This window comes from Phocoena phocoena, chromosome 6, assembly GCF_963924675.1.
Source record: "Phocoena phocoena chromosome 6, mPhoPho1.1, whole genome shotgun sequence".
In the NCBI taxonomy this organism is placed as follows: Eukaryota; Metazoa; Chordata; class Mammalia; order Artiodactyla; family Phocoenidae; genus Phocoena; species Phocoena phocoena.
In genome coordinates, this window is record NC_089224.1 from 101572870 (window position 1) to 101589555 (window position 16686).

Sequence of the window (16686 nt, forward strand, 5' to 3'; positions counted from 1 at the left end):
AACGAAAATAATGGGAAACAGCTAGAGAGAGTCCTAGGGACTGAAAACCTTAATACAAGCTTAACAGACTTCGGTGACACTGACCTGGCCCTGTGCAAAACTGCTTCTACTGAATGGGGTATCGTCGAAGAGTCTGTATACTGCTCAGAGAACTCTTTACAAAAACCCACCAGAGGAAATACTTCCCTCAGGCCTCAGTGCCAGCAAAAGCTGTCCCTTTACCTTATTAACGTGTTCTTATAGACACCAGAGACCTTGTAACTGAATTCCCCTTTTTACTTTCGCTGCCAGGAGCCCCAGCTGGATTTTAAGTCCCCCTCTTCAGCACTGCGGCGGCTCTCACAAGCGGCACTTCTCCTCACTCACCTGCCTCCATTTCACTGGTCACCCTTATTGTTCCGTGACCCTAATGCCTTTAATCTCATTTAATTTTATGACTTTACATAAACCTCTGAAAATGCTTTTGAGACACAGAAAGAAAGAAATTACAAGTCTGAAAGCTTCAAATAACCAAAATACTTCAAGTTGGGTGGCCTTGAAAACGGATTATTGTAGTCCGCCGGAAAGCTGAAATTGTATCAATCTTCCTTTTTGCTAAAAGCACAGTATTCTTACCATAAATATTGTTTGGCATAGCCTCAGCATGGTATCTTAGGTGAAGTCCTGAAATTAAGAGTCCACAGACTTGGATCCATGTCACATATCTATCACTTTCTATGTGACCATGATCAAGCCATTTAAATTCTGAGGCTCCGGGGCTTCCCTGGTGGCGCAGTGGTTGAGAGTCCGCCTGCCGATGCAGGGGACACGGGTTCGTGCCCTGGTCCGGGAAGATCCCACATGCCACGGAGCGACTGGGCCCGTGAGCCATGGCCGCTGAGCCTGCGCGTCCGGAGCCTGTGCTCCGCAACGGGAGAGGCCACAACAGTGAGAGGTCCGCGTACCGCAAAAAAAAAAAAAAAAAAAAAAATTTCAAGAATCCACCTGCCAGTGCCGGGGACCTGGGTTCGAGCCCTGGTCCGGGAAGATCCCACATGTCGCGGAGCAACTAAGCCCATGCACCACAACTACTAAGCCTGCGCTCGAGAGCCCGCGAGCCACAACTACTGAGCCCACGTGCTGCAACTACTGAAACCTGCGTGCCTAGAGCCCGTGCTCCACAATAGAAGCCGCCGGAGCCACCTGTTCACCTCAACGCAGAGTAGCCCTGGCTCACCGCAACTAGAGAAAGCTCGTGCACCGCAACAAAGACCCAACACAGAGAAAAATAAATAAATAAATTTATTAAAGAAAAACAAAAATTCTGAGGCTCTGATTAATCTATAAAATGGGAAAAACCTTTTGTATGCCCAATCACAGGGCTGTGAGCACCAAGGGAAAGACAGGCAGTCCTTGTATTAACTGGAAAGTACACTGGAGAAGAATACACCTAAGAAATCATATCTGCTTCATTTCTATCACTCTGTAACAGCAGTTTTCATTAACAGAGGGTGTTGAGGATGGAGCTGAATGTGGACTGAGAAAAAGACCAGTGTTTGGAACACATTTTCTTACCGGTGTTTTTCAGCTCTACCTGTGGGATGCAGTGAAGTTTGAGTAAATGCTGAGTATTCACGAGTCCTGGAGGGGAGCTTTAGTATGCACCCAGACAGCCCAGAAGCCACACCTGAGCGGCTCCATTACAGAGGAGCAGGTTCTTTTTCCCCTCCATCCCCGACCCCCCGGAGCCTGACACACGTCACGTACCTTTTCTCATCTTCTTGTCTCCGGGCTCTCCGCAGGCAACCCATTCTCCAGACCTCCATCAGACAAGTCTCTCTAAACTGCAGACCTGATCCTAACAATCCTCTGCTCAACTCCCCCTCGACAGGGGCCCCACTGCCTGCAGGTCAAGTCCACACTCCCAAACTCTGTATCCAAGGCCCTCTACAATTCAGCCTCTCTCTAGGTTAAAGCCACCCTCCACTACAGCCCCAAACTCTTCTTCCCCCAAACACCACACTCTCTCACATCTGTGTACCTTCACCTCCTATACGAAACTCTCGTCTCCCTCGCCTGGCTGGTAACCTTCAACTCAAACTTCAGAACCAGTTCGAAAGTTACTCTCCCGGGGAGCCTTCTCCAATCCTGCTCTGTGCTCCCGTGGTTACTCTGTTCCTATCTCCGTCCCAGAACTGTCCCCAGGCAGAGCTGAGGGCCTGCACAAAGCGTTCAGTGTGGCTGAATGCATGAATGGGAGTCCTTTCCATTGCCAAGCCAGACACAGGGGCCACCAAAAGGCCTGGGGTTTTGTTTGTTTCAATCCAAAAGCAACAGCAATAGCAGCTGGTGAGTGGGAGGCTCTAGTTAATTAAAGAGCCTAGTTAACAGAACCAGCTGATAAGCCATGCAAGGCTGGTGGGTTACACTCTGCCTCTGCAGGCGTCCTAACACCATAAAGCAAAGTCACCCCCAGCAGGTTTCCCCAGACGCTGAACAGGCCAGTGCCCCCAAGATCGGGTGCAAAGCATGCTCACGAGATGGACACAGTCACATTCTTAGGATAAAACCAGAAGTTAAGCAGAGATACCGTTGTGATGCGATACATGCTCAAAAAGAAAGAAACCACGGCCAGATCCTCTTGTCAGAAACGTGCAGGACTCAATGTAGAAAAGCAGCCGTGATGAGACACTAGGAAGCCCTGAGTCACAGGCAGGCTCACCTGATGTGAGCATCCAGAGGCACTGCTGCTTTTTGGTGCCCACGGCCCTGAAACAAAGCCGCGCCTTCTCTGGATAACTGCTCACTCCCTCCAAACATGGGGTTCTAGGGGAAGCGGCCAGTGATGATACACGAGCTCACACGCACACACACACACGTGCGTGCGCACACATGCACGCACAACCACACACACACTCACTTCTGACAAAGAATGAGCGTGTGACCCAAGTTGGCCTCTGATACCTCACCTGTCTGGCCCTCCAGACCAGGGGACAACAGGGGTAGTGGGGTGTGAGGGTCCTCCTTCATCTCATTTACTAAACTGGGGCTTCCCTGGTGGCGCAGTGGTTGAGAGTCCGCCTGCCGAGTCAGGGGACACGGGTTCGTGCCCCGGTCTGGGAAGATCCCACATGCCGCAGAGCGGCTGGACCCGTGAGCCATGGCCGCTGAGCCTGCGCTCCGCAGCGGGAGAGGCCACAACAGTGAGAGGCCCGGGTACAGCAAAAAAAAAAAAAAAAAAAAAAAAGAAAGAGAAGCCAGCTCTCAGAGAGACACGGACTCGGTGCCGGCAGAGTTCCTGTCACCCCTGTCCTTCCAGCCATTTAGTTACCCAAGGCAATGCATTCCCCTTTCTGCCTAAGTTACTTAAAGCTGGGTTTCTATCCCCAGCAAAAAAAAAAAAAAAAACTCCCACCCGTAGTATACTTCACTCTAGTCTCTCCCTCTCACTGTCACATGCCCCTTCTATTCCTTGCCAAGCACTCCTTGCTTCCTTATGAAGACGTATGCATGTTACTTAGGAATAAATCTTATCAACAGCAGTCCAAAATTCTTTTAGAAGCACTAGAGTTTTCATGAATAAGTGAATTATGGAACCAACATTGTCTGATAATAGAGGGATTGGTAAATAAATTACAGCGTATCCACTTGATGTAATGTTATATAGCCATTTCAAGTGTAAGTTATAATGTAAAGAAACAATTACATATTTTATACACCTAGGTGTGTGTGTGTGTGTGTGTGTGTGTGTGTGTATCTCCCGAATCCAATTTCTATTGAATAAACATTTTTATATGATACAGGGGGGTGGAGGGGACAAACTAAACTGAAAAAAAAAAGTTATCCAACAGTGAAGGATCTAAGAATTGGTTATGAAAACTGACCTCTACAGAAGGACCCTCTGGCCAGTCTTTTCTTTACCTCATCCACAGAGGCACACGACTCAGACCTCACACTGCTCACTCAACTTAAGTGTCATCTCCTCTAGAAGGCTTCCCTGACTACTCTGTCCCATGAGGATCTTTCGCACTGACTACGTAAGCTGCATGAATTAGCTCTGGGTCTTACACTGCTTTGCATTTCGTCATGTATAACATTTTCACCTCCCTTAAGGAAAAAATAAAACATTCAGGGCTCATGCCATATACTTCCATCAGCATCTCAACTAGATACATTTGGTTTTCAGTAACATTGAATAAAGATCAGACAGGTCTTTTAATAACATGCAATAAACCGGTATACACCAATACTGCTGGTGGCATCATAAACTGGGCGAGCCCTTTGGACAAACAATTTGGCAGCATGATTAACTAGTATAATCCTCAGAATCTATCCTTGGGATTTCAAGAAAAAAAAAAATGCCTTTATGCCCGAAGATGTTCATTGTGGCATTACTTAAACAGCCAAAATGTCCAAGAGAGCAGGAAATTATTATTAAGTAAATCGTGTGAAATCTATTCAGTGAAGCGTATGCATCATTCAGCATGACTGCTCTGGAGCCTACACAACACAGGGAGACGGCCAGGAGAGAGAAAGTGATCAAAGAACACACAACAGCATTTAGCCTCTGATTGGACTGGGGCCCCAAATGCACCAGGACTAAAGGGTGATACTGAAAAACAGAGTTACTTTATGAGGGTGGTGGAATTATAGGCGACATTTTCTTATTTTCCTAAGTTTCCATTATTGCTCTCTTGATGTTCATTAAAATTTCTGTTAAAATAGACAAACATTTATATTTCAATCCTCTTGTCAGTGCCAGCCTTAGGATTTCAAACTACGGTCCTGACGTCCCGTCCCTGCCAACAGCAGCCACCAGAGAACTAACCTCTGGTACCTGCGGGCTCTCCTTCGAGCTCTCTACTCCAATGACTCTGCCTGCCCCAGGCGCCCGTGCAGGGAATTCGTTTAACCTGAGTGTCAACAATCACTCAGACTCAGTCCCTGTGCTACCCGACTGCACCGAGGCTGTGGATCTGGACGTGACTCTCAGGATGTGGAATACTTACATTTAAACCTAACAGAAACTGTAAAAGATCAACTTTTTTGTCTACCAAATTCAGAGAGAATTTCTGAAATACTAACATCCAATGCTAAATAGAGTAGTCTTAAAAAAAGATCACTCTCACCTAGGGCAACGTGGTATAATCTTTCTGGAGAACAATTTGGGTGTATCTATGAAATAGTCTTTAAAATATTCATACTCTTTGACCCAGTAATTATACCTCTATCAGGAAATAATCAGTGGATAAATATTTATGTACAAGGATGTTTGCTGCAGCCTTTGTTATAAGGCAAATATATATATATATATATATAAAATGAACTAAACATCCTACAGTAAGGACTAGTTAAATAAACTGTAGCACATTCAAGTGATGAACCGTTATGTTCACACACAAAAAAACACGTTTTTGAAGAACACTCATGACGGCCCCACACCAAAGGGAGAACATTGAATTAAAAACAAAAAAAAGAAACAATACAAAAATGCATTTTCAGCTTGACACCAATAATGTGCACACGTGTGTGTGTGTGTGTGTGCGTGTGTGTGACAGAAAGAGAGAGAGAATAAAAGGACTAGAACATCAAATAGCTAAGACTGGTCATTTCTACGTGATGAGATGGTGAGTGAAATATTTTATATTCTTCCGGTTTTTCTAAGCTTTTGGCGATGAATATCTGTCTCCCTAAAACAGCCAAAGAGCCCCGGCCAGCGCAAGCGCCCTGCCCACTACCTCGAGGGCCGAGCGGCACTCACGTGGGTGATGCGGTCTCCCTTGCTCCTCTCTCGGTGGGCTGCCCCCAGCTCCTTCTCCAGTCTCTCCCTCTCCCGCTGCAGGTCGCTCAGCTCCCGGCTGACTCTCTTAATGCTCCTACGCAGTCTGTGGTTCTCTGTGCTCTTGGTGAGGTTTTCTGAGCACAGCTCAGCCAAAAGGGCTGCCTTTTCTGACAGAGCAGCCTCGTAATCTTCAGACCCCTAGAAGAAGAGGAGGGGAAGGGGAGCTGGGCTGATTTTCACAACTCAGCAAACAAACCAAGAAATCGGTGCTCCTTGTTCACCAGTTTTGTTTTTCTTTTTTTTGGTGGGGGGGGGGGTGGGGGGGGTGGGGGTGGGGTGGAGGGAGGTGGAGATTAACATAACATTCAGGACCCACAGCACAAATAATATGAAAGTTTTGAAATAACACAGGGTAGTGTTTATGTTACAACGTTGATGTTAAGGGGGAAAAGGCTACAATTATTGTGTAAAAACTTTTTTTTTAAAGATGAGAAAGAAAAGCACAAAATGTTAGTAGTAACTGTATTTAGTAGGGTGGGAATACAGATGATTTTTTTCCTTTACTTCTCTGTATTTTCAAATGTTGTAAGGTTAGTGAGCATGTTATTTCTGTAATAGTTTAAAAAACCAATTTAAGTTATTTTTTTATTTTTTTTTTTTTGCTTTGTTTTTTGTGGTACTGTTTTGTTTTTTTTTGTGGTACGCGGGCCTCTCACTGTTGTGGCCTCTCCCGCCGCGGAGCACAGGCTCCGGACGCGCAGGCCCAGCGGCCATGGCTCACGGGCCCAGCCGCTCCGCAGCACGTGGGATCCTCCCAGACCGGGGCACGAACCCGTGTCCCCTGCATCGGCAGGCGGACTCTCAACCACTGTGCCACCAGGGAAGCCCTAAGTTATTTTTAAAAGATAGAAAATAAAGAATTTTATTTGAAAAGCAGAGATGGATTCAAGCACTGGCAATGTTCATCTCTGTTAGAGATAAACCCACAGTCATCTAGAGAAAAAGGAGGGTCAACCTAGTAATCGATAGCCACCTCAAGAGGCTACAAGTTCAGCAGAGTCGGAGGTCTACGCGTGTCAAGAACATGTTTATTTCATTAATACAGTTTATTAGAGAAAATACATATGTGATTATCGTGCATATGAAAAAATGTCGTAACTCACCACTAATCAAAAAGAGCGAATTAAAACAAGCTTTCACTTAACAAGTGAAATTGTTTTAATGAGAATACCCAGTGCTGGCAAACTTATTGGGAAATGGCACAATTAACATTCACGTTTCAAGAACTGACCAAGCATCTAGAAGCCAAGAAATATGCTGGCAGGAATGTACATTGATAGAACTCCCCATGGACAGATTATGTACGTCAAGTATGTGTGTATTATATAAAGATGTTCACAATCATCCCAATAATTCTATTCCTAGGATTCAATCTCGGAGAAGAATCCAAAATATAAGGGGGAAAAGCCTTATATACAAAGTCATTGGGGCTTCCCTGGTGGCACAGTGGTTGGGAGTCCACCTGCCAGTGCAGGGGACATGGGTCCGAGCCCTGGTCCGGGAGGAGCCCACATGCCGCGGTACGGCTAGGCCCGTGTGCCACAACTACTGAGCCTGCGAGCCACAATTGCTGAAGCCCCTGTGCCCGGAGCCCATGCTCTGCAGCGGGAGAGACCACCACAGTGAGAAGCCTGCGCACCGTGGCAGGGAGTAGCCCCCGCTCGCCGCAACTAGAGAAAAGCCCACGTGCAGCAATGAAGACCCCAAAACAGCCAATAAATAAATAAATAATAAATTCTTTAAAAAAAAAAAAAGTCATTCATCAAAGAACTACTTAAAACAGTGAAAAATAAGAAACAACCTAGGTGTGCAAGAATATGAAAGCGAAAAAAGTATGACAAAGCCACACAATAAAACCTTAAAACTACATTTACAAAAAGTTGATAATATGTGAATATTTCTAAGTCACTATGTTACATTTAAAAAAAAAAATCCCTGGTGGCTCAGTGGTTAAGAACCCACCTGCCAATGCATGGGACACAGGTTCAATCCCTGGTCCGGGAAGGTACCACATGCCGCAGAGCAACTAAGCCCGTGCTCCACAACTACTGAGCCTGCGCTCTAGAGCCCGCGAGCCACAACTACTGAAGCCCGAGCGCCTAGAGCCCGTACTCCACAACAGGAGAAGCCACCACATTGAGAAGCCCGTGCACCGCAACGAAGAGTAGTCCCCGCTCGCCGCAACTAGAGAAAGCCCGTGCACAGCAACGAAGACCCAACGCAGCCAAAAATAAATAAATTAAAATAAAAATCAAATTGTAAATGATCTAAAAAATAAAATCTATGCATAGGATAAAGCCTAGAAGGAAAAACAACAAGGCATTAATAGTGGTTGGGGAACTTCCTGATTTCCCTTTTTTCCCTTCTTGCCAGTCTTCTGAAAAAATTTTTGAAACATATATAATACTTATACTCAGAAGAAAATTAACTTTTTAAAAAATCTGTCTTTTGAATTAGATTGAGGACAAGATTAAAAATTTTAAAGCAAGGGACACTCAAGCTGTCAAGGTCGCAGCTCAGACTGTGGAGTAAAGGGACTGGTCCCAGCTTCCGGGCCTTCCCAAGAAATCCATCTCTGCCTCTGTCGACAGTGAAGTCCTAGCTGTTCAGCAGAGGTAGGCTACAACCACAGTCACTCTGGAGGCAGAGGGGTTCCGCTGTTCCCGAGCCCCTACAACCCAGCCATTTGGTCCCATGCTTCCCCAACTATTGTCTAGGACACAGCAACAGACGCTGAGGGAGAAAGCCATTCAAATTCCAAAGTAGGTTTTATAGAAGCTTCTGTTTTAGTTTCCTTTAAAATTAAAATAAATAAAAAGAAATGGGAAACCTAGGTCACAGGCCCACCCAAAAAATGTATCTGGGGCAGTGTTTATTTAAATAAACTCCGAAAGAGAAAAGAAGGTAAACAATGATTTGGGAAAACGCTCACCTTGAACAGTTTTCATAGTTACCTTTTATTAAGCACTGATTATGTATGCGGGGTTAAACCAGGCACTTTTACACATATTATATCTCAGTCTCTCACAGGACCCTAACAAAGTACACATTATTATCCCTATTTAAGTAACTGAGGCTCAAAACTGTTAAATGACTAGCCTGTCATCAGACCGTAAGTGATTAAATCCGGGATTCAAACGACTCCAGAGCCTGTGTTCTTCCCAGAGCACTATTCTGTCTTGCCCATTCCTGGGGAGATTCCAGTTAACACCAATAAACTACAAAAAATTAAAACAAGCAGACTGAATTCAAGGGGAGAACACCAGTTAGGAGCTTGCTAAACAAAGGATAGCAATGGTTGATACTAAAATAATAGCTATTATCAAGCGATCAAAGTTCTGTGGGATTATCATGTAAATAACGGTAACAAAGCCTCTTTAAAAATCTGAGCTCGAAGAATTCAAATTCATACATTCGATTCACTTCATAAAAATACTTTCCATGTTAATTTTCCCTGAGATGGCCCTCTGGAAAACTTCTTTGGAGAATTTTTTTTACCTTTTCCTGCAAGACACCCTGACTTTCAGATTCTATTAACACCAATCAGGTGTTTATAAATCAGGTGGCAAATACCTGACCCAGTTAGACATGGTCACAAACTAAAGCACCCCCTACCCACCCCCCTAAAAAAGAAACTAAAGCCCAAATAATATGAAACAAATTGTTCTTCCCCACAGTACAGAAACATGATGAGTTCAATAAAGAAAGAGTCAGAAGGCCCAGAGTTCAAAGACCAGTTCTAGCTGTGTGACTTGGGAGAAGTTAACTTCTCTGAAGTTCTGTTTCCTCATGTGTGAGAATGATCTCTATTTCACAGGGTTGTTGTGAAGGTAAAATCTGACACATAAAGTCCCATTTCAGCAGGTGCAGGATAAATAAATCTAGGTTCCCTTTTCCATCACTTACTCCATTATCTTTCATTCCCAATCAAGAGATAATATGGGGAGTTTCCTCAAACTAAAAGCTACGTGTATAACACCATTAACTGAGAATCTGAAAATAGACCAAAGTAAAAACTACTATATTGTTATGCCAGAACTACATCACCCAACTTAAGGGTGAGTTAACATTTACTAAGTTACCACCTGTGCCCAGATACATGCTCTTATTCAATCCTTGTAAGGATTATGTGACATAAATGTGACTACCCAGATTTTACAATGAGCAAGCAGACTGGGAGAGTGCAAATATCTTGCCCAAGATGATACAAGTTAGTGAAGCAGAGTTAGGATTCAAATTCGTGTCCCACCCCAGGTTCTTCACAGTAAAAATAATATGATACCTACATATAATGGACTATATGCAGCTGTTTAAAAAGACTGTATAAAAAGCACACAACACACACACGCACACACACACACACACACACACACACACACACAAATGACTGCACATCAAACTGCTGAAATCTGAGTAAGGCCAACAGATTGCACCAATATCCTGGTTGTGACACTGTCCTATGTCACATAAGATGCTAACTTTGGGAGAACTAGGTAAAGAGTATACAGAAGTCTACTGCATGTGAATCTACAATTATCTCAAAATATATTTTTTTAAAGATTGGTTAGATCTATATATACTGCCAGGGAAAGAACGCTAAATGAAAACAGAAGAGATTACATAACAAAATACATATTATAATGCTATTTAATTTTTCAAAGGTGATATATATATATGTACAAATACGCTTTGAAAAGAGTCAAGGTGCTAACAGTGAACATCTTTAGACGTGAGTTTACTTACTGGTGACTTTTATCAACCTCTTTCCACCATTTTAAATATTTTATGAGTTTCCTGCAGTGTGCAATTTTACTTTTATAAAGCCGAGCAGGGAGGGGAGGAGACATAACCGCTACTTCCAATTTGAAAATACGTTGTTTAAATGGCTTCAGAGGTAGCACAGCCAGGCCACACTGCAACCTTCACAGAGTCACACCTGTGATTAGAATCTACCTCTCTGCACTGTGGCAACTGCTCCAAGAGTCTGAATACCACTTGTCACTGTCACGCTTGATGCCACCCCTGTGAGCTTTAGCTCTTATACTCATGCTGCAATTAGTTCAAATCATTTGACATCCCAAAAAGGGCCCAAAATGTGAAAGACAATGCATTTTCAAATGTCTGCGCAATATTCAAATTATACACACCTCACAATGAATTAGCCGATGTAAGGGTCTGGTGTGTATTGACTCACACACATAATCAGAAAAATGGAAGGAGCAGAGACTTTGGAGTCAGACTTTGAGTTCAAGTACTGGCAACCTGTCAAACGGGTGAGCACTCTGCCTCCGTGGGTAAGGATTAAATGAGTGCTCTCTGAACAGCCAACGTGCCATGCAGAACCTGAGGAATTTCAACAGTGTCTGATCTCCATACCTTGCAAGATGAGAAACCCGGCCAACACTGTAAACTACAAGACCTCAAAGATCACTTTTTGACTAGGACTGAGGGTTATGAAATTAATCAATGGATGTAATAAGTCTGGGTAACACGCAAACATCTAAGACTCTTTTCCTTCCTTCAAGGCCCAACAAGTAAAACATCACAAGACGTAAGGATGTCTGGTCTCTGCTTACCAATTACCAACATACACTTTTTCTTCTCAAGGAATTGGTTTTACCAAGAATTCAGCTTTTAAGGCTTGTTATTTTCTAAGCAAGGGGAAAAAACTCAGTGTAAAGTGTAATCTCAGCTCCATTTCATCAACCACTGTCAAAATGGTGGGGAAGGCAAGTCTGCAAGTCCAAAGACAAGAGATTTGTCTCTGCTTCTAGTGCACCCGGACTTAAACCAAATTACTTCAATTACTCTTACTGTGAACCAAAGCTCTGAAAAGATAAGGCATGGGATATGAAGAACCAAACAGTCTTAAATTAGATTTAACTCCTAACTTCTACTTTATAACCAAAAACAACATGGGAGGAAGAAGTGGGAGGGTGGTGCTTTAAGGCAGTATGGGCTTAATCCCATGATGGAGCATTACTGATTCATTAGTTATTAGTAACAGGTATACACTGTAGAGGGAAACTAGAAACATGGGAAGAAAATGTTAATTCAAAACACTGAACTTGGGCTTCCCTGGTGGCGCAGTGGTGGAGAGTCCGCCTGACGATGCAGGGGACGCAGGTTCGTGCCCCAGTCCAGGAAGATCCCACATGCTGCGGAGCGGCTGGGCCTGTGAGCCACGGACGCTGAGCCTGTGCGTCTGGAGACTGTGCTCCGCAACGGGAGAGGCCACAACAGTGAGAGGCCCACGTACCGCAAAAAAAACAAAAACAAAAAAAACAAAAAAAACACACTGAACTAAAATTAGCAAGAAAGAGGGAAGACTGAGGGGATGACCCGCAGGAGCCCTTGCTGTGCAACGCTGGAGGGAAAACAAAAGGCGGGTCAAATAACCAAAGCCTGGAACAGAAAGCTGGCAGGGAGCAGGCAAGCCAGGTGAGGAGACGTAGGGGGTGAAGGGAAAAGCACAGGCTTGGGAGCGAGACTGATTCAGGGGTCAAATCCTAGCTCTTTCACTTACCGCTCCTGTGACCCTGAGCAAGCTACTTGAATCTCTGAACCTGGATTTCCTCAGCAGGAAACAAGGATATTAACAGTGCCTACTTCCTGGCGCGGCTGTACAGATTTATTGAGCTAATCCACGGAGAACACCTGGCACAGGGCTTGACACATAGTACATGTTCAATAAATGGCAGCTTTTATTAGCAGCAATTACCACACTTAAACCCTGGTCCTGTCATTTGCAAAGCTGTGTGACCGTGAATAAGCTGTATACCCTCACTGAACTTCACAAACCCCTCAGATACAAGGGGGGTGAAAATTACCTTCCCCGCAGGGTGGTGAAGATTAAATGAGATAATCCACACATCTCGCAAGGTCTACTCCTGGCACAGCCTAAGCTCAGCACTCCTAACTGTGGGCGTAGTGGTCACCATCTTCACTGTCATATTGAGGAAGGGGCTGGAGAAGCACCCAAAGCTGCAGAAGACGTTCCTTTAATTAGACTGAGTGAACTCTTCTACTAAAGACCACTCAGAGGACTTCCCTGGTGGCGCAGTGGTTAAGAATCCACCTGCCGATTCAGGGGACACGGGTTCGAGCCCTGGTCCAGAAAGATCCCACATGCCTCGGAGCAACTAAACCCGTGTGCCACAACTACTGAGCCTGCGTGCCACAACTACTGAAGCTCGCGCGCCTCGAGCCGGTGCTCCGCAACAAGAGAAGCCACCGCAATGAGAAGACCGCGCACCGCAACGAAGAGTAGCCCCCGCTCACTGCAACTAGAGAGAGCCCGCGCACAGCAACGAAGACCCAACGCAGCCAAAAATAAATTAATTAATTTTAAAAAAGACCACTCAGAGCTCCCTTGGTTCCTTTCAGCTGCAAAGCCCTGACATCACCAGGAGGAAGGATCATGGAGAGAGCCACTTCAAACAAAGCCAACACTTACCTGGAATTTCTGGGTCTGTGCTTTCTGGGGGGCCTCTCGGGCTTTAGCAAAGGCAGCATTGAGCTCTTCAATTTCAGAGTTAAGTTCTTCAATCTGGGTAAAAACAAGGAAGAGCAGCCAAGTATGCACTGGGCTCTCCTCTCTGTGCTCAGCCCAGAAGCTTTTCCCGCTGGACTGGGAAGTGCTTGTAACCAAGGGCTCTGTAGTCAGAAAAGTGGGATTTCTAGTTTGCCTGTCTACTAGCTGGATGACTTCAGGCCAGGCACTTCATCTCTTTGAGACTTAATTCCCTCAACTATAGAACGAAGATACGACCACTCACCCAACCACAGCACTGTGAGGCTTGAACAGCGTTAACAGGTACGGGCGCTGTAATGCCCGGCTCACGCTAAGAGTTACTATTATTGCCCACAGAGATGACCCACCCGACCAGCGAGCCTGGCTCTTCCCAGAACTCCTCACCCTCCAGTGACCTTCTCCTCTGGCCCAGAGTCAGCGAGGAACTCCCCTGGCCACACCCTGAACTCTGCCAGCAGCCAGAACTGACCTACTACCGGTGCCCCGCACAGCAGAGGGTCTCCGACGACCACTGGGCCCTGAACTCCCAACACCCGAGACAAATCACACCGACCATGATTATGAACCAAATCTCCGCTGCGGCTGACACTGGTGGTTAGTCAAATTCCTACCTCCTCGGCTTCCTCAACCCCAGTTTCCTGGTCGGCGTCCCACTCCTGCAGCCATTCCTCCTGCCCCCTTTGTGCATTCCTCTCCCTGTTCCTGAAATTTGCTGTCCCCTGCGGCCCGAGGCTCAGCCTCCTTTCCCACCCCACGCTATCCTTGGATAAGTAGATCAACTCTCAGAATTTTCACTCGTATCTGTATACGACTGACTCCCAGACCTACACCTCCAGGCCTGGGCCTTCTCCAAGCTTTAGACTCGCGGATCCATCTGCCTCCTGGACTTCTCACCTGAACGGTCCATGGGCTTCTCAAAGTCGGTACCTTCTAAGCAGGCTCACCACCTCCGTTGCCGCCCGCATCTCACCATGATCCTCCATTTTCTATGCTTTTAAGGGAGTTGGTGGCACCACCATATCCCCAGTCACGCAGCCAGAAGTCACCCTTGACTGCTCCTTCTCTCACGTCCTACGTCTAATCATCAAAGTTCCCCAAATTCACTTCTAATTTTTAATTATTTCTAGTTGTATTTCTTGAACACGCCCCACCCCTCCACTCCTACTTACTGTGACCACTGCTCTAATTCAGCCTTTCTGAATTAGGGGGCTCTCACCTCAGCTACTGGCCTCCCTGCCTCCGTTCTCGCCCTTCTGCCGTCCCCTTTCCCAATACAGCCACAGGCTGCTCTCGGATGCAAACGTGACCACACCCCTCCGCTCGGAGCCTTCAGTGGCCTTGCCACCCTCTGAGTTCCACCACCTCCGCTGCCCCTTGCAACCCCTCCAGCTTCTTCTCTCACCTCACTTCAGCTCTGCGCTTGATGCTCTGAGAACCTCAAACCGTTCTGTCTCCACAAACACACCAGGGGCTCTTTCCTAACGTAAGGCTCTGTCTGACCAGCATTCTCCCCTCTGCGCGAAATGGCCTCCCAGTCTCCGCCTCCCTTCCCAGCTAATTCCGGGCCCTCCTTTAAGATTCAGCTCAGACACCTCCTCCAGGAAGAAGCGCTCCCCGCTCCTCGCTCCCCGCATCCACACCCTAACCTGGACTAGGCCCCCTTCCCTCTGCTTCCACAGCCCCCTGCACTTCCCTCAATCACAACACCTTCATGCTGTCTTTTTTCCCCACTAGACTGGCAAGCAGAGCTGTGTTCTCTTCTCTGTATCTGTGCCGAGGAGTTACTGAGACATAACTGATGGCTATACTCGTGACAGGAGAACCGCAAAGAACCATGAGCCACCACCTTGGATCCCAAAGGCAACAAGCGGAAGGCAAGGACGACTTCCGGCTGGCACGACTAGGGATACGGTGGTGCCACCAACGCAGGCAAGAGCAGAGAAAATGGAGTAGGATGGTGAGATGGGGGCGGCGATGGAGGTGATGGGTCTGTTGAGAAAGTGCCGGATCTGAGGAGCCTGCAGACCACCCAGGTGAGATGTCGCAGTCATGGCCTTGCCTCCCAAAACTCCTTTATCTCAATTTTCTGTTGTCTTTCAAAAGATTAGACCCACGCTGTCCAATATGGTGACAAAAGTCAGAGTTTAAAAATGTTAAATACCTCATTGCTATTTTTCTTTTATTGATTACATGTTAACATCTGGCATGTATGTATTTTAAAGTTAATTTCCCTTGTTTCTTTTTACTTCTTTTAATGTGGCTACTAGAAAATCTTAAATTACATACATAACTCACATTATAGTCATGCTGGACAGCACTGAATTACTCTACAAAAGAACTTCTAACTGACTACAGGACCCTTTCCCCACTTTCTATACTCATCTCAGCTCTCTTATAAACTTTTCTCCTAAAGCTAAAAAAAATTCAGGGTAAGACAGGCCTGTCACAGAAGCTAATCAAGAAAAGTCTCAATTCAGGTGTATCAGACATACCTCTTTTTCCTTCGACTTCAGTGCCATGGTTAGACCCTGAATGGCTTTATCCCTCTTTAAACTATTTTTCTTTTCCATAGCAATTTCTCTTTCCTTCTCTCTCAGGTCCTTCTGAAGTGCCTAAATTAGATTAGAAAAAGATTCACTAAGTTGATGCATTTTAACCAAAATACAGTGTAAATATAACTTTAAGAGCACACGCAAACGCAGTTATTCTATCATTCCTGTCAACCTGTGATTAATGTTTCCAAGTAGAACTGAGAATCGTGGCATCAGCTCCAAGTTACTGCTTTACCACTCGCGGCAACAGGGCTGGGTGTAGGAAGGGGATCAGATCAGTTAAGACGATGACAGCTACTCCCGTGGAAAGGACTCCAATGCCTTCTGGAATCTGAATACAGTCACAGCAGAGCCTTTGAAACCATAGCAGGTTATTTGGGGGAAATGACAGATCATTAATTTCACTCCTTAATGCTACAAAAGCCAGCAGAGAATCTGGTTTGATGGAGACCGAATATATATACATTTATAGTCTGAGTCCATTTCTAAAGATATTCACCGCTGCCTCCCTCCCGGGCTGTTGTGAGAATCAAATGAGATAATGGACGTGAAAACACTTTCTACGCTGGCAGGCGCTACACAAATGGCAGCCGCGGTGACTAGGGGACCCTGCAGCAGTGGCTCTGCGATTGGCCTGGCAGGTCTGAATCCTTGCTACGCCTCTTCCAACTCCGTGACCCTGGGGACGGAGCCTCACCTCTCTGAGCCCCATGTGTTACATCTGCAAAATGGGAACGCCTACTCCAGAGTTATCGCGAAGGCTACGAAACCCTCCTCTC

General features: G+C 45.8%; 1 protein-coding gene across 1 annotated transcript in view; it reads right to left on the bottom strand.

Annotated features, from left to right (window-relative positions):
- CDK5RAP2 (CDK5 regulatory subunit associated protein 2) overlaps window positions 1-16686 on the bottom strand; it is a 186844-nt gene that overhangs the window by 119142 nt on the left and 51016 nt on the right. Inside the window, exons 10-12 of the mRNA XM_065879236.1 lie at window positions 15848-15967; window positions 13278-13370; window positions 5741-5959 (exon numbers count right to left, since the gene is read on the bottom strand). Coding sequence (XP_065735308.1) covers window positions 5741-5959; window positions 13278-13370; window positions 15848-15967 — 432 coding nt within the window. The remainder of the gene's footprint in view (window positions 1-5740; window positions 5960-13277; window positions 13371-15847; window positions 15968-16686) is intronic.